This window comes from Galeopterus variegatus, unplaced genomic scaffold (genome assembly GCF_000696425.1).
Source record: "Galeopterus variegatus unplaced genomic scaffold, G_variegatus-3.0.2 Scaffold76, whole genome shotgun sequence".
Lineage (NCBI taxonomy): Eukaryota > Metazoa > Chordata > Mammalia > Dermoptera > Cynocephalidae > Galeopterus > Galeopterus variegatus.
In genome coordinates, this window is record NW_007726187.1 from 784,823 (window position 1) to 809,385 (window position 24,563).

The 24,563-nt window shown below is 55.0% G+C and overlaps 2 protein-coding genes across 2 annotated transcripts in view; both read left to right on the top strand.

The window, feature by feature from the left end:
* The first annotated feature begins 1,557 nt into the window (after positions 1-1,557).
* LOC103595389 (actin-binding LIM protein 2-like) lies at positions 1,558-12,528 on the top strand. The gene is made up of 4 exons (XM_008578781.1): positions 1,558-1,611; positions 1,723-1,726; positions 4,335-4,478; positions 12,277-12,528. Exons 1-4 carry the CDS (start codon positions 1,558-1,560, stop codon positions 12,462-12,464), a joined length of 390 nt encoding a protein of 129 aa, XP_008577003.1. The 3' UTR covers positions 12,465-12,528.
* Positions 12,529-19,422: 6,894 nt separating this feature from the next.
* The window catches only part of LOC103595287 (actin-binding LIM protein 2-like), a 105,412-nt gene continuing 100,271 nt past the window's right edge, over positions 19,423-24,563 (top strand). Inside the window, exon 1 of the mRNA XM_008578688.1 lies at positions 19,423-19,532. The gene's annotated coding sequence lies outside the window, so the exon portion shown is untranslated. The remainder of the gene's footprint in view (positions 19,533-24,563) is intronic.

Consider the following 24,563-nt stretch of genomic DNA (forward strand, 5'->3'; position numbering starts at 1 on the left):
CCTGTGCCTGTCTGCTCATCAGCACTCGCAATGGCAGCACTAACTGCCAGGAGGGGTCCAGGCACCCTCTGGGACGTGCCCATTCTGTATGCGTCACCCACAGGCAAGGGGCAAGAGCACCCCAGGGGAAGCAAGCAGGGTTTGCAGGGTTTTGCCATGGCCACTCTGGCTTCTCTTCACGTGTACCTGTTCCGGAAATTCAGCTGCTGCAGCAGGTGCAAAGAATGAATCCCTCCTGTGGGGCAAGAAGGCTCACACCTCCAATGCACGGCGATGCTCCAACCTGTGGTCCCAAGGCCAGGGTAGGAAGATGCCAGGGGAGGGCACCTGCGGGAGCTGCACGGTGCAGTGTCTGCCTCCCACCATGAGAGGGCAGCACCAGAGCCCGGATGCGTGGAGGCTGCCCCAGGCGAGCGGTGTTGGCCTCCCCGCCGCCCAAATATATTTCCAGTAGCCTGGAAACTGTGATGTCCGGTGCGTGTTCTTTAAAATAACAACAGCTGTTGTTTACTGAGCACTTGTTGTTTTCTGGGCTGGTTGCTAGGCAAATATTTTTGCCCAAGGTCCTAGCATCCCCAGGGCCAGGTAATGTGGACAGAAGGCCAGACAGACAGAGGGAGTTCCAAGGACTCACTGAGGTCACAGCACATGGGAGGAGCACTGAGACTGCATCCTGGGCCGGCTGCCCCCAGGAATCTGAAGCTGACGTTTCACTCTTACTGGCCCAGAGCCAGACGCAGTGGTGCAGAAACTCGCCTTGTCTGACAGCGAAGAGATGGGGGTGTATCGTTCCCGTGTCCCTAGTAGCCGAGAACATAACAGTTCTGCAGCTCCACGTCCCCTCCCCTGCAGTCTCTGATGGAGCCTCGGGTGGGACAGGGGGAGTCACTGCGCGTCACCCTGCAGGAGCCCTGAGCGGGCGCTGTCTGAGGTTTCTAGCACAGGTCTAGCACCTTGTTCTGCACGGGGAGTCCAAGATTCAAGCCCGGGAGGTCCTCACCTTCTGCTCCCTCCCATCGGCTTTATTAATAGATGCAGTGGTTTCTGCAGTGACACTGTAGGGAGGAGTGTGGGGCAGGCTGCTGTGGACACATAACCCAGGGTGGAAGTTGTCAGCGCAGCTTCCAGGGCTGCAGACCGAAGTCATAGGGATCCTCACTGGACTCCGCACTGTCTGGTTTGCTGTGTATTTTCCTGAGCTCTGAAACATGACAAGCATTGGCACCGGGATCTGGGGTGCCCAGGGCAGTGCCCAATCACTTTCAGGCCATTCACCTCCTTTCCTGCTCCTGCTTCTCCAGACAGACACCTCTCCCTCCCCCCACGCGGCTGACACCCACTACCCCTGGGCTGCTCAGAGCCTCTCTGCCGAAGGCCTGCTGGCCCTGGACTGGTCAGACTCCCTCTGAGGGCGGGAATCCAGAGGAGGAAAGATGTCCCGCTGGCTCTGGCTGCCCGGCTGCAGGGCCCCAGGAGTGGATGGGGGCAGGTTGGACACTGGACAGAGAAACGGCCTCCTCTGTCTGAGATATGGGTCCTTGATTTTTTACAACGGCGATGAGGCGATCTTCCCGGCCTGGAGCTCGATCAGTGCTAGCGTTTAGTGATTGCGTAAACACATGAGCTCCTGTGTGTAAATACATGTAGACCACAAATGAAGGGTGGCAGGGGTTTCCTGGGCCTGCGCCACAGCCCTTGGCCCACCTGTGGTTTCGGCTGCAGCCAGGTCAGCCGTTTCCAGCACCTGCAGCACCGTTGGCTTCTGTGACTTTGAAATGTGCTCAGCCCAGACACACACCAGATGGTCCAGAAAAGGGGGTACGGGAGTTCAGCCTTTGGGGTGACCCTCATGCACATGGAACAGGAGGTGGAGGACCAGTGCCCAGCTCCCTTCCTCCTGAGGGCTGAACCAGGGCATGTTCTACATGACTCCCTGGAGGGCCCCTGAGGAGTGAGTCCCCAGCCCCTACAGAGTGACCAGTTCAAAAACACGCCTGCCAGTAGCTTCACCTTCCCTGCTCCTCACTCCTTCCTGCCACCTGGGATCCCCCACATGAACCCCACCCATAGTCTTGTCTCAGACTCAGCTTCAAGGGAACCCAAACCAAGACAGGAGGAGTTGGCATTAGAAGATAGTGGAAATAAATGGAGACCAACCCCATGAGAAAAATGAAGGCTGCTTATTCAGACCTGCTATGGCAAGGGTGTGTGCCAGGGTCACTTGCATTTGGCAGAGATTAGAAGGCAGGCCGAGGAGTGGGCAAGCTTCCCAGTGGGGAGAGGAGGCTGCAGGTTTGCCCGAAGGGAGGCTGTCTGCTTGGGGAACTGGGGTGGTTCACTGGAAGTGGAGTTCCCATGGGATCGGTTAAGGGGGCATATTTGGCTTTCTCTGATTGAGCCTGAAGTGGAAGCAGGAGCAAAAATTAGCAAGCTATTAGTTATTAACCAAGTCCTGGTCATTTGGGGTTGATTGTTACAGTTACCTTTTAGCTTCCTGACTGTTAGAGAGGTAGTGTCTACCTTCCTACAGGTCTGACTTGCAGCAGGCTGGCTTCCTGGCCGCTTATCTGTTGTAGACAGGGGTGGGGGTGTTGGGGGGAGTGTTTCTGGGCAGGTAGCTGCAGGTAGTGGGTCAGAATTCTATTCTTATATATGGTCTGGCCCTTGTCAGTGGGTATATTCAGTCTGTCAGTGTGATCATTCAGACTGAACTATACAATCCATAGAAAGCACCGGGCACGGCGCCTGGTCTCAGTGACAGCTCATTCTTACTGTTGCTGATGATTCTTGCCCACCCAAATGGGGAGTGATCTGCAGAGTGCAGAGGATGGACAGGGGGTGGTGCCTCGGGCCCTGTCCCCTGGTCTCTGTCCTGTCTGGAAGGCCAGCCACTGTACGGGCTTCCTATTGCCGCTGTAATAGACAGACACCGACTTACAGCAATACGAATGTGTTCTCTTACTGTTCCCCAGGTCAGAAGTCCTACATGGGTCTCACTGAGTTAAAATCAAGATGTGGGCAGGGCTGGTTCCTTCTGGAGGCTCCAGGGGACCACCCGTTTCCTTGCCATTTCTGGCTCCTGCATGTCACATCTGGTGGCCCCTGGCCCTTCCTCCGCCTTCAGAGCCAGCCACACCACATCACTCTCTGACCACAGTTGGGAAATGCTGTCTAATTTTAGGACCCTCTGCTTACATTGGGTGCACTTGGATAGTTTAGGACGATCTCCCAAAGTCCTTAATTTAATCACATCTGCAAAGTCCTCTTTGCCATGTCAAGAAACCTACTCACAGAGGTGGGAGGTAAGGACATGGACGTCTTTGAGGGCCATGGTTCTGCCAACCACAGCCAGTAGCCACAGGACCTCCTGCCTAAGCCCCCTACTCTTATCCTGAGTTCAGGGACCCCCAGTCCTTCCCAGTTAATTTACTGTCTCAAGCCAGCATTTATGGAGCATCAGCTGGGCACGTGGCCTTTCTCACTGAGGTCCTCTGCAGCTGCTCCTCCCCCGCCCGCCCTCCCCCAGCCCACAGGACCCACCATGGATCCTGCTTGGGTCCCTGAGTGGCTGGGCCCTCTGCCCTGCTGGCCTCCACCTCTGTCTACAACTCCTCATGCTCTGAAACTCACGTGACTCCCCTGGGAAAGAGCATCCCCCATGCCAGCTCTGCACCTGCTTGTCCCTGCTGCTCGCCTGGCTGCGTCCACTGCTGGGCTGGGCTTCTCACTGGGGGCCTGTGCGCTGGCCTGCACAGGTGCTCTAGGAGAATGTAGGTGGGGAAGGCGTGGCCCCGTCTGTCCTGATCCATCCGGCCATGGGTTCCAGCACGTTCTTAAACATTCTACACCGTGACCAGCTTTAAGCAGACAGAAACATTCAGGTTGATGTCTCAGGACCCAGGGGAAACTTGAAGTCAGCTCCCATGGGGACTGTGGCTATTGCAATTGCAGAAGAGAGGACACTGGCCCTTGACTTCTGAAGGGCTGCTGGGCTCACCAGGGGGACCTCTTGCTGCTGAGATGCTGGAGGGTCAAGGTCGTGCCAGGCCCTTCAGGAGGGGGTGGTGATGGTGTGCTGCAGGACCACTCACTGGTGGGGCTGCCATAGACGGGACCCTCCCACACATACACTGAGGGGCGGCCAGATGGCCTTAGCCCTCAGGGTCCCCATCTGTCCCATCATGTGCTTCCCATTGGTCCCCAGACATCTGTCCCCTGATGCTCTGTGTGGCTTGCTGGGTGGGGTGGGGCCCTGAGTCCTCACACTCTGGCTGGTTTGCTCACCCTGTGCCTGGCACAGCCCACCCTTTAATGCAGCTCCTTTCTCCTGACAGTGTCACAGCCCCAGGCAGCTCACAGCCCCCTGGAGAAGCCGCCCAGCACAGCAATCCTGTGCCACACGTGTGGAAATGTGTGCAAGGGGGAAGTGCTGCGGGTGCAGAACAAGTACTTCCACATCAAGTGCTTCGTGTGCAAAGGTGAGTGGCTCTCGGGATGACCTGTGGTGGGGCACGGCGGTTCTGGGCTCTCCAGTGCCCCTGAGAGGCACTGGGCATTGGAAAAGCTCAGAGTGTAGAACCCTCATGCAACACTGTGATCTTTTCAATGTCGCCTGCATCACTTGTGGGTGTGATGGAGGAAACTGCCAGAGTGGGGAGGGTCAGGGGACGATGGTCTAGGTCCCTGGGGCGCCCTCATACAGATGCACCCAGCTTCAGTGAATCCAATCCTGCGACCAGAGCAGAGTGGCCACCTGGGCACTATAGCCAAGAATGGTCATTGTCGGCCACATGGACTCAACAGTGGGGGTGCATAGGACCTCTGCTGGGCCACCGGCACCCAGTCCCCCACCCAGGTGGCACAGAGAATACCACCATACATTGCAAATGAAAATCGTTTTGATTTTCTCTGGTTGCAAAAAATTATGTAAATAACATACTAAATTCAAATACTACCAAAGAGATGAGAAGAAAGTAAAACAAAAATCAGCTGAAATCCTTCTATCGGAGGCGGCTCCTGTGGGAGCAAGCTTCCTGCCCTGTCTGTCATCTTATCCTGAAGATCACGTGTGTCCCACTGCACACAAATGGGACTAGATGTATCTGCATTTAATTTCCTAAAAGTATATGAGAAATAGCATTTGGGAGAAGGGAGAGGCAAATCAAACCAATTGGACATGGTCTCCCAACCCCAAGAGTTTGCAGGCTTAAAGAAATTAAATGAATGACGCTGCAAGTACGTGCGTCTTTGTGGCGTGCAGTGTGGTCACAACCTGCTTTTACACGGGTTTGCTACGAGCTTCTCCTCGGCCACTCGGCCATTCAGAGAGTCGCCCCGCCTTGGGGTTAATAACGCCCTGGTGAACTGTGGGTCCAACAGGGTTTGCTTTTTACGGGAAAACAAAGTCAGGAAACATGCCACAACAGATGGAGGGACGTGATTTTCGTCAGACTGTGCCGGCCTCGTTCAGCGACCGCGGGCCACACCTGCTCACCTCCAGGGTCTCGGGAGGCCCCGGTGGCCCAGCCCGGCCCGGCCCAAAAGAACGCAGAGGCGCGACCTGTGCCTTCCACGTGCTCACGGTCTGGGGAGCGAGCAGCGCGGCTTGAAATGAGGACTTGTCGTTGTAAAAATCAAGTGTGGGGGAGGCGCGCCCCTAGGGAAGGATTTAGAAGCTTCCAGAGAGGACTTCACAAAGGAGGTGGCATTTGGCTATTCCGAGGATGTAGTACGCATCCGCCAGTCAGAGGCGACGCCGTTACAGACGGAAGGGCGTCCTCCCCGCAGGGGACATGATGCCCTGAGAATCGCCAGGATCCGGAGGTCTCTTGGGTGCCCACAGCCTGGCTTGGCCCCCTGTGAACTCTCCCCATGACCCCCATATTCCCAGATACATGTCACCACTGCCCTGGCAAAGGTGGCCAGAGCCCAAGTCCTGATGATGTGATGCAGGGACACCCCGCGGACGGCAGCTTTGGGGACTGTTTTGGAAGAACTGTGAGGTGAACATCACGCCCCCGGGCGCACCCGGGAAGGCTCTGTGTTCCCGGTGCAGGTGGAGCAGGTGCGTGTTCTTCCTGGGGAGGGGCCCGCCTCCACGTTCCCACAGATGACGCCCGACCGGCCTTCCTTTTCCCAGGACGCCGTGTCCACCTGCCTCGGGATCCAGAAGTAAGGGGACGCGTCAGCGCCAGGGGGCTCTTTCCCGAGGAGGAGGAGGTGGCCCATCCTGGTCGCCCGTCCCCTGCCTGTGCACGGCATTTCCTCCCCGACACCTGAAGATTTTTCACTGGGGCTTTCCAGGGCATTGTGGGATTTGTCTGATTTAATTTTCTCAACTCTCCATAAAAATACATTCACTACATTTCTAAGAGGCAAAATCTATTAGATTGCTCTTTTAAAAGCTTATTTTAAATGACAAAGGGAAAGTACGCACTTTATTTAAAAGGATTTTCTGTGTGCACAGACCTTAGGAATGTAATAAAACGCGTCAGACACCCAGAGCCAAGTCCCTCGCCTGGCACAGCCCATGGGGTTTGGTAGGTGGTGGGAACTGCCCCGGTCTCCTCCCGACGGTGTCACTCTGGCAGGTCACTTCATCCTCTGTAGGCTGCGGGAGTAACTGCGGCCCTTTTCCTACCAGCTTGTGGGTGAGGCGAGGTGGTCTCTGGGACTCACGCTTGCTTGGTGGCAGCTGCCCGGGGCAGATTGGTGACAGTAGAGCAGCCGTGCAGGGGTCCATGGGCACACAGGCCCAGTTCCAAGACCCACCACCCACCCACAGCCAGGGAGAGAGCTCACCCTGTGCCAGGCCCCTGTGGACACAGTGGGGGCTCTGCCCTCAGAGGTGTCCTCTGTGCTGCTGCTGCTGAAGAACAGCCTGCAGCCACCAGGAGCCCTGTGAGCTTCACAGAAAAGCTGCCTTTGTTCAGTTGCGAGGACCGCACAGCCTTGGATTGATCTTTTATCAGGCTCTCATGAAAATGCACTTTATAAATCATCGAGGGAGCTTCTGAACAAGAAAAATAGAAGACCCAGCGCAGTGTCTCGGACAACGTGGATATTTGCCGACTTTACGTGAAGTCTGTTCTTTCTCCCCCCCCTTCCCCCAGCCTCTCCCACATCTCGTCCTGTGACGTCAGCAATGCCTTTCCTCATGGTCTCAAGACGGCTGCTATAGCTCCAACATCACACCCCACAGGGTGGCATCCAGGCTGGGAAGCGGTTGGGGCGAGATGTGCACAGGCTAAGGGCCTCTCCTCCCCTGACTCTCCCTTTGATCAAGGAGAACCTTCCCTGACGCCCTCCACAGACTCCCCATAGGACTCGGCCAGAACTGAGTCCCCCGCCCACCCTGCTAGCAAAGAGGAATGGGGGGATGGTGACTGACCTAGGCCAGTCGTGCGCATCCTCGGTGGGCATGTTACCAGCCAGACCAAAGCAGGGTCTGTTAGCACAGGAGACGACGGCACCATGGTCTTAACTCTGACTCAAGAGGTCCCATCATGTTGGGCCCCCGCTGCCCAGGCATGCACTCGAAATGCCTCCATTTACATAATTGTCCCCGTGACCTTGACTACCCCAGGCTTGGGTTCAGACCCCACCTCTGCCACCCGCGGCTCACGTGGACCTTAGGCGTGTTTCTTCACCCAGTCTTTCCAACCATAAAACCCATTCAACGACTACCTATTGAGCACCTACTATGTGCTAGACACTGTCTGGGTACTTGGGATACATTCATGAACAAAACTGACATCCTCGTCCTGGTGCAGACCCGTCCCAGTGCAGGGGGACAGACAGTAGATGCTACATAGAACGAATAGTGGATTCTACCACACGCTAGAAGTGAGACCTGTTGGGGGAGGGAAGAAGAGGAGCAGCTGGGGAGTTAAGCTGGGTGGTCAGGGAGGGCCTCCTGGAGGAGGTGACCCCTGAGTGAAGCCTGGACAAGGTGAGGGTGTCGGTTGTTCAGGTGTGTGGGGAAGCAAGGCGCTTGCCCGGCAGGTCCGGGGACAGCTGGAGGCCGGTGGGCTAGAGCAGAATGAGCGAGGGGGAGGGGGCCGGAGGGAGCGGGTAAGGTAGGAAACCTGCGTCCTGTGCGGACCTTGGCTTTGACACTCAGGGAGGAAGTGCAAGGTTAGGTTTCCACGGGTGGCCGCACGCTCCCCTGGTGGGAGGAGGGGTGGGAGGTGGGGAGAAGGGTCAGGAGGCAGCAGCAGGAGCCCAGGCTGGAGAGGACGTGTGTGCACGGGGAAGAGAAGACACCGGAGTGGGCGTGTTTTGAGGCTCTATCCTCCTGCTACAGAATGAGAGTAGACGTGAGATGCAGGGCTGGCTGGTCAGGTAGCTGGTTAGAGTGTGGTACTGATAGCAGCAGGGTGCACGGTTCCACCTCTGCTCCTGCTAGCTGCCCACCCCCAAAAATGTGAGATATAGATATGTCAAACATATAGCACATAGTAGGTCCTTTAAAAGATTTGAGCTGTTTCCATTTACAAACAACTTGAAATTCACCTGGAAAAATGAATCTGGTTCTTTTGGCCCTGCACGGTGGCTGAGTCCTGTGCTCTTGGAATGTGCTGTTTCCAACCGGGATCTTCTGTCTCAGTACTCCCAACACCCTGGAAACACGCAGTGACACAGGCGTTTTCTGGTCTGATTAGCAGGGGAACTGAGCAAATCCGGATTTTGGAAAGAGACAGAAAACAGGCAGGGAGGGAAGGATGTGCGTCTGGGAGGAGTGCCTGTGAGCCGTGCAGGTGACCTGGTAATGGCGGTGGGTGGAGGCCTCAGCGAGCACGCACCCATCTGGGAGTATAAATCGCCCCGTGAGAGCTTAGCGGGCTCTGGGAGCTCTAGGGAATGGTGCCCAGTGCCTGCACACTTGCTTACGGGGCGCTCCAGGCATTTATGAGCACCAGCCAAGGGCTTCCAGAACCAAATGAAAGCTCCAGACAGGTGTGTCCCGCCCGGGGCCCGGGGCACACGATGTTCTGCACAGACTGACTCTCACGGGGCGCCAGGAGTGGCAGGATCGCATGGTAGAGTCGTGAAAAGTAACGGCAGTGAAGGAGTCTCAGATGACATCTCCCCTGTATTCACAGATGGCATCCGAGGCAGAGGCTGGGCGGTGACCAGGCTGGCTATGACCAGCCAGCCCTGGAGCCAGCTGTCTCAGGCCGAGGCTCACGATCACCCCCAGAGTTCTCTGTTTTCTTTGTTTTGATGTTAATTGATCTTTCCTCCTCTCACCCACCAATATAGAAAAGTATAGGGGAGAAGGTGGGAAGCCACCCGCAGTAGTCATGGTTGAGACTTTGGTGTATGTCCTTCCAGTCGTCTCCCTTGTGCGAGTCTTTTTAGATTTTGCAGTCATGCTCTGTACATAGTTTCGTACCCTGACTTATTCGCTTCACATTACTGTGTAAGCGCTTTCCCATCATGTGCATTCTGCGACATCCATTTCAACGTCCGCCCAAATTCTTCCCCATGGGGCCGCACCGAACTTAACTGTTCCTCCACTGCTGGACGTCCCCGTCATCTGCAGCCGGATGCTGGGCCCATCAGCTTTTTATACCTCCTCTCATTTATTTCTTACAACAACTATGCAAGATTGGTATTAGTGCTAATTTACAGACAAGGACTGAGGTTCAGAGAGGTTAAGTAACTTGCCGAAAGTTGCACAGCTGGGAAGCGGCAGGAGCTAGGACTGGAGCCCTAAGGCCCAGGCGTGCATGTCCTGCGTTATGCGGTCGTGGTGCTGCAGCAGACTCATCGCCCCTGAACTTCTGTGGGTGTGCATGGATTCCCAGAAAAGAGATCTCTGGGTCAAAGGGTAGGCGCAGTCTTACGTTCATTGGCGTCAGTGTGAAATGGTGTTCCAGAAAGTGGTGCTGGTTCCCTCTCCCACCGTCCCCGCCCTCCTGTTTCCCGTAAATGAGCGCAGCGTGCGCACTCAGTCACCCGCGCCAGCTCTGCTGCCTGCTCGTTGCCGTTGCTAATTTGACATATTGCAAAATTAAACCTAATGACAAAGTATTGTCTTGAGAAGACAGTTCTAAAATGACTAGTGAATTTGGGCTTTTCATTTTCTGGGTTTGAGCTGCCTCGTGGGGAACTGAACACACTTGGGGCAGCGTCAATCTGACCAGCAGTGAGACCGCGGGAGGGCCTGCGGGGGCAGGCGGGGCTGGAAGCTGTCTGGGTCCCTCTCCTTGTGCTCCACAATGCAGGGACACGTCATTTTAATGGGTGCTAGAGCCACCACCACATTCCCCTCCTTCCAGAACGTCCAGTGCCCTCACATCTCTACAAAGAATAGAAAAATCGCCCAAGGCCAGAGCCACGAGTGCCCGTGGGCCATCTCCCCATTCAAGAGCCATTGTGTGACATGTGTCATTTACAGAAAAACCCTGGAATGCTCCTACATAAGGCCCCAAATAGCCTGTTCGTCCCAAGTCGTGATACCTTTGCTTGGTCTAAGTCGTGGTACGAGATTAAACGAAGGGCTTTCATTCTCAGACTGGGTGTTGAGCAGGGACTCAACCAGGCACTGCGGGCTTCTGGCCTGTCGGGAGGGGTGTTGACAGCACCAGCCCCGGGTCTGACAGTGGCCAGGTGCGGCTCATGGCTTCCGTCACACTATCGGCATTGCTGTTTACACATGTGACGTTGGTCCTGTGCTCCAGATGAGGACGAGGAGGCCCAGAGAGGTGAAGGAACTTACCCAGGGACACACAGCGAGTGCACAGGTGAAGCCGGTTCCAAATCCGGGCAGCTGCAGCGTCTGGGCTCTCAGTGGCTGTTCCATGCCTCGCCTTGGCCTCGCCTTGGAACAGTGGAGACAGCGGAGCCCTGGAATGAAGGATTTCCACCCGCCCTGTGGCTCTGACTGGCTCGTTACCAAGAGCTTGGCTTGGGTTCTGTGAATTGATGTTGGTGGCCACGCTCTGGCATGAGCTTTCCACAAGGCACATGCAACAGGACGGTGCAGCAGTCACACAGAAAGGTGCCCTGTGACAGTGTGCCCGAGTTACCACCGTGATGACAACTTCTAGCAGGTGTCAACTTTAAATGTATGAGTGCTACATGGTTCTTTGTTTTGTTTTTTTCTCTCTCTTTTTTAATTTAAATTTATTTTTTCTTAATTGACACACGATAATTGCACATATTCATGGGGTACAAGGTGATATTTGGGCACGTGTATACAGTGTGTGACGATCATATCAGGATAATTAGCATATCCATCTTCACAACTCTGGCTTGGGGCTGCTGAGCTGTGCCCACGTGTCAGGACCTGGGACTGACCGAGTGGGTGTGGCAGGGGCTGCACGGGCTTCCTCTGTGTCCCCAGCAGGGAGTGGCTGGGGCCAGCCAGGGTGGGCTGCAGGCTGCTGCTTCTGAGACCTTGTGTGGCTCCCAAATGCCCCTGGGATGGGAGGGGGAGCGTAGGGGAGGAAAGCGTCATGTCCTGGACCCCCGAGCTGGTGAATTGGCTGCTGTCCTGAGGGTGGGTGCTCTGATCACCACGTGGCAACATTCCCTCAGCCCCTCCACGGGGCCCTACAGCATCAGCTCCCTGCAACAGGTGTGTTTTGGAGGAGGAGACAAAAATGATGCACATTTGGGTGCCCATGGGCTATCTCCCTCCTGCAGGGGATCTGGTCCTGTCCTCATGGTGGGGGAAAGGCGTTGAGGGCTGTGAGGACGTGGGGACCCAGAGGAGTGGGGGAGAGGGTTTAGGAAGCTTGGCGTGGACTGTGGGGACCAACCACAGGGACCTTGTGTGTTCTCCCACGGGATCTTCAGCCCCAGAGCAGAGCCTGGCACATGGTACCTGCTCACTATTAACTACCTTTTAACTCCCTTCCCCATGGGTTATATCCAGTGCTGATCCAGCCCACCTAGAGGAGGGGTGGGGCTCCTGAGGCTCAGCATTTCATCCTTGAATGGGTCAAGGAGGCTCGGGGGGGCATCCCTGCAAGAGCGAGAGGTGGGTCGGCCCCTCAGGATAGCCCAGTTCTTGTCCTGGGTTAGTACCCCTTTCCAGAGACTTCCACAAGGAAAGTCCATACAACTGCAGGCTCGGGCTGGAGCTGGGGTCTGTCTCTGGAGCTTGGCCACCCAGGGTACACTGAGCCATCCTGAGTTTGTGCTGAGACTGCAAGCCTGTGTCACGTGGGGTGTGGGGCGGTCCACCTCGGGCCCATGAGGACGTGGGGACATGGAGACGGTCACCTCTGTTGCTAACACGGGCCTCGCTGGCCTCTCCTCCAGCATGCGGCTGTGACCTGGCAGAGGGCGGCTTCTTCGTGCGGCAGGGCGAGTACATCTGCACGCTGGACTACCAGCGGCTCTACGGTACCCGCTGCTTCAGCTGCGACCAGTTCATCGAGGGCGAGGTGGTGTCGGCGCTGGGCAAGACCTACCACCCCGACTGCTTCGTGTGCGCCGTCTGCAGGTGAGCGGCCCCCACACTGTCCCCTTGTCCATTCACCAGCCCCTCCCTCCTGCCTCTCGCCTTCCCAGTCAACACACCAGGCACAGAGAGGTCAAGTGACTCACCCAGGCTGCGCAGCAGGTCGGAGGCAAGCTGGCTTTGGGCATGGACGTGGAGCCCTGCTCTGTGTGTGGTCATCCCCTCGCCGCCCTGTCCCTCCATCTCGCCTTCTCCTGGGAGCCCTGCGCAGAGCCTGAAACCCCCTCTAGGCCTCCTGCAGCCCCTCTGGGCTCTGCCCTCTACCTCCCTTCTTCCTCCCGCCTCCTCCCTGCACACACAGGAGTCTGTCTCCTCTTGCTCAAGGCTCCCTGCCTTGACCATCTCTCCATCCAGAACAGCCCCCACGTCACGCCCTCCTGACGGCCATCTCCGTGGTCCTTCCCTTCTCCAGCAGGGCCTGAGGCTGCCCATGGGGCCTCCTGAGGCCCCTCCCCGGCCTCATCCTCAGCCTGTTTCTTCTCTCTCGTTGCTGCCTGCCATGTCTCCACGGCAGTCCCCCTGCTGCTCCTCGGCTGACCTGTCCCATCTGCACATCCCAGCTCTCTTCCCTGTGTCCCCAATCTGTGGGTGACCCCACCACCCAAACTGACAGCTCCATGAGCCCCCGTCGTGGGGTCTCCCAAGGCCCTGTCTTCCTCCTCATGCAGACTCTGTCCCCAAATCTGCCCAGCCCCTGCCTCACTCAGGCCTGGAAACTCACCTGCCTGGGCTCCTGCCACAACCTCCACGCGGGGCCCTCTGCCTGCCCCCCGCCCCCCACGCTGGGATCCCACGGCCCCCAGGAGAAAGTCCAGGCTTCTTAGTCTGGCCAAGAAGAGCTTCACAGTCTGTTCCTGTTCATTCATTTGTTCATTCATTCATTCATTTATTCAACCAGCCTTCACTGAGTGCCTACATGTGCCAGGTGACTCAAAGGTGCTTTATCCCGGGCCCTGCGGGGCTCAGGGTCTTGGTTTGCTACAGTGCAGCAGGAGGCTGTTCCCCCAGAGCCTTTTCTACCCTGGGGCAGCATCCCTCCCTCTCTCCTCGGCCCCCACTGCATCCCGTACCGAGGTTCTCCTGGGCCCCCCGGTCTGTGCCCTTCTCTAGCACGGTACCCCTGTAGCTCCCTGAAGGCAAGTGTGAGTCAGATGCTTGCTGCAGAGGCTGGATCCTAGCCAGACAGCAGGGCCACCCCCAGTTCTCTGCTTGCACCCCCTGGGGGGCTGCACAGGAGGCCGGCAGGCAGTCCCCCTGTGGGTTCCTCCGTCCCTCACTCTGTAGCCCCGACCCATTCCTTCCAGGGGAAAAGTTCCATCTCTAGAAAACAAGGCATAGAAAAATATAAACAGAGTGTGTTTTCCTCCCCGTTCCCCCGTCTCACCACACCCTGTTTACAGGGGACTTTTTCAGTGTTGTTCCCAAAGCAATTCTCCGTGGTTACAGCATGTGCTGAGACGAATGGAACCTTTTGTCGGAGGATGCCGAGGAGAGGAAGTGACAGGCCAGGGAACATTTCCTCTGACGGTCACTGTTTGTTACTGCAGCATGGCTTGGGTCACATCCCCCCGGGGCTCATCTGAATGTTTGGTTTCTGTGTACGTAGCTTAGAGGGGCAGGTGGACATCATCACAGTTGGTTTGAGAGATCACCTCCAGTTGATCCACGGTTTTAAAAATAACGGCTGACAGCCCTGATCACGTTGGAGTAACTGGGATTGGACTTTTCCACCCACCGTAAACAACTAGAAAACAGGACAAAATAACCTGAGCAGCTGCTTTGAGACATTAGGACACAGGCAGCAGAGGACTGAGAGAGGGAGGAACTTAAGTGAGCTCTGGGTTCGCCCTGGTGTTCTGCCTGGACGCAATGTCTTGAAGGACGGCACAGGGCAGCGGGACCCAAGAAGAGTGTGTCCCTCTCCTGAGTTAGGACACAGTGGCTGGAAAGGCAGAGGTGGCTGGGATGTGTGTGGCAGAGCACCACAGGGGGAGAGCAGGACGCCAGAGACCTACACAGGTGCCTTTCTGTCTTGGACTAAACGCAGAGGAAATCTCACCAGGTGGGGTAAAGAGTGTCGAGGCTACTGGAAGCTGGACAGTCCCCACGTTTGGGAAACACTTGAGTTCTGACAAGAGTGGAACCCCCAGGGCATAGAGGAGAAACACCAAAAATTGTCCTTATTAAAATAGCCCTAGAGTGAAGAATACAATAAACCTGCTTTAACAAATACAAGAACAAGACTTTGTGCTGATCTGCAAATAAACCATCTGCCTGCCAGAGCAAAGTCCAACACTTTCACGGGAAAATAAGAAAATCCAACACTCGGCAATGTAAAGTTTACAATGTCCAACATCCAATCAAAAATTACTAGTCATAAAGAGAACCTGGAAAAGGTGACCCAGAGTCAGAAGAAACATCATTTAATAGCAATAGACCCAGATATTACAGCAATGGACAATGACTTTAAAATAGCTCTTGTAAATATGTTTAAGTATTTAAAGGAAAACATATACATTGGAGAGTTAAAGAAGATATTAAAAGAAACCAGTGGAGCTTCTAGAAATGAAAAGTACAATTACTGAAATGAAAAATTCCCTGGAAAGAATGAGCAGTAGACTAGGTATTGCAGAAGAAAAGATCAATAAACTTGAAGGCACAGCACTAGAAATCGTTCAAACTGAAGCAAAGAGAGAAAAAAGACTGAAAACGTGAAAGAGCCCCATGATACATCTGTCTATCTACCTATCTATGTGTGTGGGGGAGACCAAAAAACATTTGAGGAAACAATGGCTGAAAATTTTTCAAATTTGATGAAAATTAGTAGCTTCTAGATCCAAAAATCTCAATGAAGCCCAAGCAGAATAAACACAAGAATCTATCAAATGCATCATAATCAAATTGCCAAAAACCAGTGCTAAGAAGACATATTAAAAGCAGAAAGAGAAAAAAAAATACACATTATCTGCAGATTAACGAAAGACTACAGATTTTGAGAAACTGCAAACAGTACAGCAACATCTTTAAAGTGCTGAAAGAAAAAAATCTATCAAATAATTCTGTACCAAGCAAAAAAAAAAAAAAATCTTTCAACAATGAGGGCAGGACTGATAACAGGTGTGGGGTTTCCATTGCAGGTGATTAAAATGTTTCAATATTGATCGTGGTGATCGTTGCATAACTCTGAATGCACCACAGCCCATCGAATTGTGCATTATACGTCATGCGAGTAACATACATGTCAATGGGCTGTTACAAAAAAATGAAGACAAAATAAAAACTTTGTAAACACAAAAGCTAAGAGAATTTGTTGCCAGTAGACCTGAGCCGCAATAAAGTTACAAAGGTTTTGTGGCTGAAGGAAATGAAAAATGAAAAGTGAGAAGCAGGCCGTCTGCGGGGAGGGTGCTCAGCGCATCCGACGGAGGACTGGGACGCGGCGCGGGTGAAGCAGCTTTGCAGCTCAGTGAGGAGACCGAGAGCTGTTAAAAATGAGCAGAAGAGTTTAACAGACACTTCCCAAAAGAATATGAATGAGCAATAAACACGTGAAACCATGTTTGACATCATCCGTCGCCATGGGAACGCAGATTAAAACTGCGCTGAGATGCCCGTTAGGCAGCCACTGGAATGACTGGATGGTGAGCGCTGGGGGGGACACGCCAAAGAGCTCTCATGCATTTCTGTTCTGGTAGGGATGCAAAACGGTACAGCCTCTTTGGAAACCAGTTTGGCAGTTTTTTCTAAAGTTAAATACTGAACACTCAGCACATGACCAGAAACTCCTCAGATGTTTACCGAGAAGAAAGGAAACCTATGTCCGCAGAAAGACTTGCCTGCAAACGCTCCTAACCACCTGCTCTGTAGCAGCCCCAAACCCAAAACCACGCAGATGCCCTCAGCCACTGAGGGGACTACCTGTTGTGGTTTGTCCACTCAAGGGACCCTGCTTAGCCCCAGGAAGGAAGGTGCTGTTGCTACACGCAGTGGGGTGGGCGAATCTCAAAAGCGTGATGCTGAACGAAACACCAAAGGCTACGTGCCACCTGATCCCACGCGTGTGCAGGGCCAGCAAGGTGGTCCAGTCCACAGTGACACAACACCCATCACGGTTGCCCAGGGCCGGGGGCGGTGGTGTGGGGCGGTCGTAGATGGTCCTGGGGGACTTTTTGCAATGAACAAAATGTTCCATATCGTGATGGTGGTGGTGGTTACATGGGTGTGTACATTGGTTAAAAGGTACCTCAGTTCAGTTGAATAAATACCATAATAGCTGCCATTTATTCAGCGCTCCTGGGTCCAGGCAGAAGGCTGGAGTTTTCCATGCAATATGTCCGATGGATGAAAGCGTGAATGAATGAGTAACAACCCTGTGTCGTGGTTGTTGTTAGTCCATTATAGGTGAGAAAAAGGAGTTCAGAGAGGCTGAGTAACTTGTTCTGGGTTGCACAGCCAGAGATTGGCTCAGAGCACATCCAGGGACGGTGAGGGCTCCCTCACTCTGTTCCAAGATCCCCCATTACCAGGGAGGTTTAATGACACTAAGATGGGGGGCCGAGGGCAGACCACAGCACTAACACAGGTGACAGAGCACAGGCATCCGACAGCTGCGGAGGCTCCAGCTCAGCTGTGGGAGTGAGAGGGCTGCGGGACCTGGGCCCAGCCCAGCCTGTGTTTGTCCTTGGTCCCCAGGAGCAAAGAATGGCTGGATGGGGCCCAAGAACAAACCTCCTGAACGACCCAAGGGCCCTGAATGCCAGCCCAACAAAGTGGGGAGCTATGGATGGCTTTATCGGAGGAGGGCACACCAAGCTCCTGCTAAAGAAAGCTCCATCTGGTCGCCGAGTGGGGTCAGGCTGGAGCTGCTGGGACCGTGGCAGGCCCGTGGGGAGGCCGGGCGGCAACCCCGCAGGAGAGGGCAGCCCGAGCTCAGCCTCCTGGGGAGCCGGAGTCCTTCTCTTGTTCGTTCGTTCGTTCGTTCATTCATTCATTCATTCATTCAAGAATGAATTCATTATCTCTTGAGTGCTTGGGTTGTGCCAAGCGTTGCCCAGCCCTGAAGAAGACAGAGGGAAACCAGTGAAGATGTTTAAGCCGGGGGCTTAAAGGGGCACATCCTGGTCTGATTATCCTTCAGGCTTCTGCCCAAAGGGCACCAGGTTCTCTGAGCTGGCAAAGGACAGCAGCCCAGTGGCAGCAGGTGTCCAGGATGGACGTAGGTGGTGTTCTCAGGTGGTGCTTCCGGCCCATGATGCAGGTGGCCTGGCCTTAGCTTGCCACATAGCAGCTACCTGAGCCATCTGTCAGTCTCCACGGAGAAGTCCTTGGGGCTGCAGGGGTGGGGGGGCTCTCTGCTGCCCCTGCCCAGCCTTGCTCTGGGCACTCACTTAGATGCAGAATTTAAGGGGGTGCCAAAAACTCAGCAATGAAGGTAAATGGTATTTTAATGCAATATTTTTTAAATTGATATAAATGCAAAAGATCCATTTTGAAAAAAATGCCAGAATTTTAAATAAAGACAGGATCGGATTGTACAGCTCCTTGGCATCTACAAGTATGCTTTTAATGACACTGCCTTCTTAGAGGCCCAGGTAGGTAAATCGTGGAACTTTGGAGACCCACAGGTCTTGGTTTGACTCTGGGCTGACGTGTATCAGCTGTGTGTCCTTAGGAAACTTAACTATCCTCTCTGAACTTCAGTTTTCTCACCTACCAAGGGAAAGAATGAAGCAAATACCATTCCAAAGTTATTAAAGGAGGCATGCATGTAAGGTGTCTGTCACAGCACCTGGTACATAGTAGAGGTTCAGTCAAGGTAGCTGCTGCCGTTGTCATTGGGCTGATGTGGACAAAGTGTCCTGGGTGGTCGGAGGAGGAGGGTCTACTGGAAGAGGCCAGCGGTCAAGGCAGCCTGGCTGAGGGCCACGTGCTGAGCAGTGGGCTGGCCGGCAGCTGGTCCTCACCACAGCCTTACACACCGTGACTCTGCCTGTTGTACAGATGAGGAAACCAAGGCTCAGAGGTCAGTGGCTACCTGAGATTGATACTGGGGGACATTCAGCTCCTGGCTGAGGCTCCCCAAAAATCTTGTGACCAAACCCAGATCTGGCTGCCTGCCCCCAAACTGAAACGAACCACTCAAAAGTCAAATGTTGGTTAAAACGGAAGTCAGCTTTTATTCAGGAACACTGGTGACCTGAGGAGAGATGCTGGGCTGACCCATCTCCCCATGGTCAACCTGAAGGAGGATGCCAGGCTGAAGCATCTCAAAGACTCAGGCTCACTGAGGGGTTTTAAAGAGGGGGCTGAGGGAATGGAACGTGGGGATGAAGAGCAGGACAGAGGGCACATGAGCCGCGGGGGCTCGTGCAAGGAGCCGGGTGCGAGGTCTCGCCAAGGCTCCGTCTGGTTTCTGCTCCGTCCCCGCTCTCATCTCAGGGTCCTGCTGGAGGGTGCAGTCAACACGGCTTTACTGATGTCCTCCTTGGTTTCCCAGGGTCTGGGTAGTATTTGTCTCCTGGCAAGTCCGCAGCTCTAGGCTGGCTGGAAAACAACTTTATGTTTATGTAAATAATGCCATCCTGCCTCATAACCAAGTTCAAAATATCAAATAACCATGGGGGGGAAAGAGGGAACTCAGAAATGCATGCCAAGGAAACAACTGTGTCCTTTTAAACTATTTTAGAGCCCATGCAGTTTTAGGTCCCAGCATGGCTTCAGTCCCACTCACTCCAACAAAATCCCATAGCAGTGGCTTGGGACAGCAGTGGCCTGGATGGAGAGGCCCTGTGTCCTCAGCCTGCAGCTCCCATCTCCAAAGGCCCCAGGGTAGGGTGGGAGGGGGAGGCAGTGGCCTTGGCATTGTGCTCTTGGGTGGGGCTACCCCGAGAGAAGGGCCGGAAAGTGGGCCTGGCTGGTAATGAGCTCTCTTGTTTCAGGCTGCCCTTTCCCCCTGGGGACCGAGTGACCTTCAACGGGAAGGAGTGCGTGTGCCAGAAGTGCTCTCTGCCCACGTCGGTGGGCAACAGCGTGCACCTGTCCCAGGGTCTCCGGAGTAAGTGGGCGCTGAGTGGCACGGCATGGTGGGGTGGCCTCTGTAGTGCCAGTCCCCAAGGATGGGGACCTAACAAACTGGGAGCCGAAGCAGAAGCAGACACAGTGAATAGCTGTGGATAACATAGGAAGGGAACCAGGAACAGAAGTCTCTGGGCTCTCATGCCGCAAGCCTTCGCACAGCTGGGCCCTCCACCGCGTGCCCTCCTGATGTTGCCCAGCTCTACCACACCTCCGGGAAGGCTTCCTGGCCATCTTCTGGTCCTGTCCCTCTGCCATTTGCACTCAGCTCCCCCAGTTAATTCCAGCTGCCTTTGGCCTTTCGGGGAGCCCTCAGAAGCACGCTGAACTTTGGGCTCCGGTGGTCAGGGGCGTCCCAGCGCACTGTTCCACCTCCCAGAGCTAGGCCGGGTGTGCATGCAGTGGGTGCTCAATACATGCTCCTTGAGTGAGGAAGCAGGGGATTGTGACCGCAAAAGAACAGATGCCAGCCAGAGTGCCGCAGGTTTGTGGATATAGGTCAGAGTAATAGAGCAGGTGGCCTTTCCCAGCCTGGGCAGCTCTTCTGGGGTGAGAGGTGGGATGCGGGGACTTCAGGGGAGTCCAGCACACCAGGATCTACGGCTGCCAGGTGCCCAGACAGAGCCCACCCCAACTTCCAGGGTTGCTGTGGTGTCCCAGAGGCAGGGCCGCAGTCCTGGGACAGAGGGGTTTCTACTGATTTCCAGAGCCTTCTCTCTCCCCCACCTTGCCTGCTGTGTTTGAAGTCTCTGCAGAGGTGATTCTACCTTCATCCTCCCCAGAGTCCAGTGTTGGCTTTGGGGCCAGTAATGACTTTATTATCTGTGATAATAATAACATTAACACAGATAATAACTACTATCTGTGGAATGAAGCGAAGCCTTTGTCCTCTGGGAAGCAAGCTCACAGTAACACTGGGTGGCCAGGTCATTGCTCCGGGAGAGTCCATCCAAAAATTTCTCTCCAGTTGAGGCCTGGATAGATCGAATTTTTGAGAATTTGCTCCACAAACAGTAGTACTATTATCATTAAATCCAAAATAGTAATTAAAAGCTCTACAGTAAAATTTAAAAAGAGGAGGAGGATTAGTTTTGAGCAGTTCATCCAGAGCTTCCTGGCAGCCAAAGTAAAAAGGGACATATGCTTGATTACAGAATCATTGTCTAAGATTTTAAAAAATATTCTTAGCAGACAGTCTCTGCCCTTTCCAAATGTAAATTTATTTTAAAATATCAAATGTACATTTTCAAAGAACAAACACTCCCCAACTCCTAGAAGGTCTAATAATATAGCCTGCCCTTTCTCCCAGGCTACCACGAGAATCCTGAGCTTAGAATCTTTCCTGTGCCTAGAAAACGTCACACATTGATTACCAGCTCTTGGCTCCTGTGCAGAGTCATTCTGTCTCCTGCCTCCTTTTCTCCCCAGAGCATCCCTGCCAGGAGGAGTTCTTCTCTCCTACAGGTGCAGACGTGCCCTGAGCTGTGGGGGCTGGGAGTGGGGGTGTGCTGGGTGCCTAGTGTCCACTGAGGGAGTGGTAGAGCTGAGGTTTGGCACAAGGCCTACAAACTTCAAAGCAGGTGAGTTTGCCCTGCTGTGACCAGAGGCCCTGCAAGGAGGTGGCCTTTGTTCTGAAACTTGAGACACAGGTTGAATTTCAGTTTGAGGGAATTGAAGGGTGGGGGGCTACAGATGAGAACAGGCTACAAAGACCATAAACATGTGGAATGTGCTGGGGGCACCCACCAGACCTGTGTGAGCAGACAAGGGTCTTGATGTGGGGGGGCAGGGGAGGGGAATGATACTAGAAAGATGAAACCAGATGGTGGACTTCCTCCAGAGCCATGTCAGTGCATCCTGGAGGCCGTGAGGAGCCATAGATGGTTATTGATTAGGGGAGTGCCAAGGTCAGTCCTGAATGCTTAGAAGAAGAGGCCGAGCACTGTGGTCTGCCTGGCTAGGTTGCTGGGACCCAGGGAGGGGATGCAGCACTTCTGCAAGGATGGCAAGCCTCAGATGGCTGCCTTTGTGGGCTGTCTTTCCATGGGGGACGTGGAGAGTGGGTGGCTATTTAGGTAGGTGTCTGTCAAGCGTGAGTCCTGTGGCCCTGAGCCTGTTGCTTGGTAACAGGAGAAATGCTTCAGGCTGGGCAGCCCAGGCCTTCCTCCTGGGAGCAGCACACCATGCCTTCCACGAGTCTAGCACCCCCTGCATGCCTGAGCCATCCCACTGCAACCTATGGAGGGCCTCTTCTGTCCCGGAACCTCTGCTCCTCCCCCGGAGGGCCCCTCTGCTCCCATCCAGGCTCCTCCAGCACTGAACCTTTTGCTGGTCACAAGGCGGTCCCCCAAGAGGCCAAGCATCTGCCGACCAGGGACAGCTCTGAGCCCGCTGCTCACTTCTGTGTGCCCAGGGCAAGATACGTCCCCTCTTTGGGCCTTAGGTATAGGCATGAGGTCAGCTGGGAGTGTGGGCAGTGGTCCAGAGGGGCAGCCTGGGGGTGGGGCAGGCAGGAGGTGGGAAAGATATGGGGCTTGGACTGGAGACAGGGATGGAAAGCTGCTCCGTCTATGCTGAGAAACCCCTGTGGCCAGTTTTGGGGCTTGGCCGCCCCTGGCTCTACAGCTCACCCATTGGGGCCCAGCCAGGCCAGGCGTGGAGAGTGTTATTGCTAGAGCTGGGACCTGGGGAGGCCCCACCAGAGTCAGGAATGAAGGGGCAGGAAGAGGTGTGTGCAGAGCTGGGGGCCAGGCCTGAGGATGGGGCTGGGGGATGGAGCCAGGCCTGAGGATGGAGCCTCTGGAGATGGCTCTTTGCCACCTGGGCTGGGGTACTGGGAGCCCTTGTGTCCTCTGCTGGTGTGAGGCTGCAGGGCCTGGTGTGCTAGGAGGACAGGTGGCAGGGACCCAGAGCCCCAGCCCCTTGCTGGCTGAGAGGCCTGGGGAACAAGGCGAGCCCCTCCTGTGACAAGGCTGTGAATGAGGAGACGGCCCCCAGGAGCCAAAGCCCCCTCCTCACTGCCTCCCCGGCCCCGCACACATCCTGTGGCCGTCACGGGTGGGCCACCGTCTAGTGAGGACCCTTAGCGTGTCGGATCTGAACTTGAACGTGTATCCTCTTTTCCAGGGACTGTCCTCTGCTCTTCTCATCAGTATGGGCACCTAAGTGAACTCGCAGCCCAAGTTCATACATTTTCAGTCACTTTGAAGTTTTAGAACCATCAGAGTCCTTGTTTCTGAAGGTCAATGTCGGATTCAGTTCAGAATCTGAGACTTTCCTCCGCTCCCCTGACCTGGTTAGGCCTGGGATGCTGCAATGGAGAGGGCAGGTCTGACCCCAGACCCCTGCTCTCCGGTTCCCGGCTGAGGCTCAGGGAGGCTGTCAGCATGTCCCGGTCCCATGGAGAGTTTGCGGCAGAGCCTGGGCCTGACCACTGTGACCACATCTCCTGGAAAGGGGAGCATTTTGGGGGAAACAGGAAATTGGATGGTTCTAGAAGGTCATGCTGGGGAGGAGGCCCAGGCCCATCCATTGCTGTTGATGGCAGAGCCAGGCCCAGGGTGCACAGTGAATGGACAGTAGCTTTGGGGACACACGAGGCCCCTCCCACTCTGCTAAGGAGGTCCTGCTGCCAGCAGCTCCGGTCTGCAGCGTTCACCACACAGGATTCTGTACCGTCGTTTGCAAAGCCTCACAAAGCTGTGCTGAGCCCCAGATGCATCTAGAAAAGGATGATTGCAGTTTCCATGACAACGTTCCTCTTGCACCTTGCTCTTGTCTCTGCATTTAGTGATGCTCGCTCCTGAACTGACAGGAAGCGGGACGGGTCCCAGTCTCTCCTGCAGCTGCCGCCTGGCCATCGCAGGGCAGATGACACACGCATCCACCCAGAGCCTCAGGAAACTGAGATTCAGCCTCCCCGGGGGGGAGACCCAGGGCAGGGAGGGGGCGCGCAGCTGGCACTTGTATGAAGGGAGGCAGAGTGGCAGAGACACCTGCGGACAGCTGTCCACGGGGCATCGGGCCTCTCCTCTGGTCACCATCTCGTGATACCAGCAGGAATGATTCGAACAGAGCTGGACCCGCTGTGTAGACATCCCCGGTGTGTGCACTGATTATCTATCAAACCCGCCCTCTGCTCTGGGGACCCACACCCACATTAGCTCTCTAGGAGGCGGGTACTATTATTATCCCTACAGAATGTGTCCCCATTTCAGTGTGGCACAGAGAGGTGAAGTGACTTGCCCACGGTCACACGGCTGGTGGGGACAGGGCTGGGATTTGCACCCGGGCAGCTCGGCTGCGGGTTCCACGCTGTTGATCACTGCTCTGTGCTGCCTGTCCTCATCACCGCAGCCATGCGGCCTGCTCCCTCGGTTTGCCCATTTTCAAAGAAGCCGGCAAAGGTTCAGAGCAGGGTCCTCAGCTTCAGCACTGTGCGCACCAGGGCCAAGTGTCTCCTTGTCGTGGGGGCCGTTCTGTGCACTGTAGGATGTGTGGTACCCACGTCCTCTACCCAGAGGTTAGAGGGGTGGCCCCCTCCCATTAGATGCCTAGAGGATCACCCCCCCCAGTTGTGACAATCGAAAGAGTCTCTAGACATTGCCAAATGTCCCCTGGGGGGCAAAAGTGCCCCTGGTTGAAAGCCACTGATGAAGAGCCTTCAGAATGCGCCCACGGTCACCCACCGAGGGAGAGCCTAGAGGAAAGCCGGGCTGGCACGCTGGCTCATCTCTGCTCTGCGGGGAGCGGGAGGGTGGGAGGGGGCACTCTCTCGCCCTGGTCCCCACAAACTCACTCATTCCTTCCTGTGCTCAGCCTGTGCCGGACACCCAGGGTCCTGAGACCCAGCGTCCTCTTCCCTCAGGACCCCTGTGTCCCAGAGTCTGCGTCTGTTCTTTGGTCATTTTCCATGGTTGCACATGAGTCTGAACAGTGTGATAACTTGGCCAACCGTTTGGTGGGCATTCATTTTTCTTTTTATTCTTAAAAATAATATGACTCTGGTCTC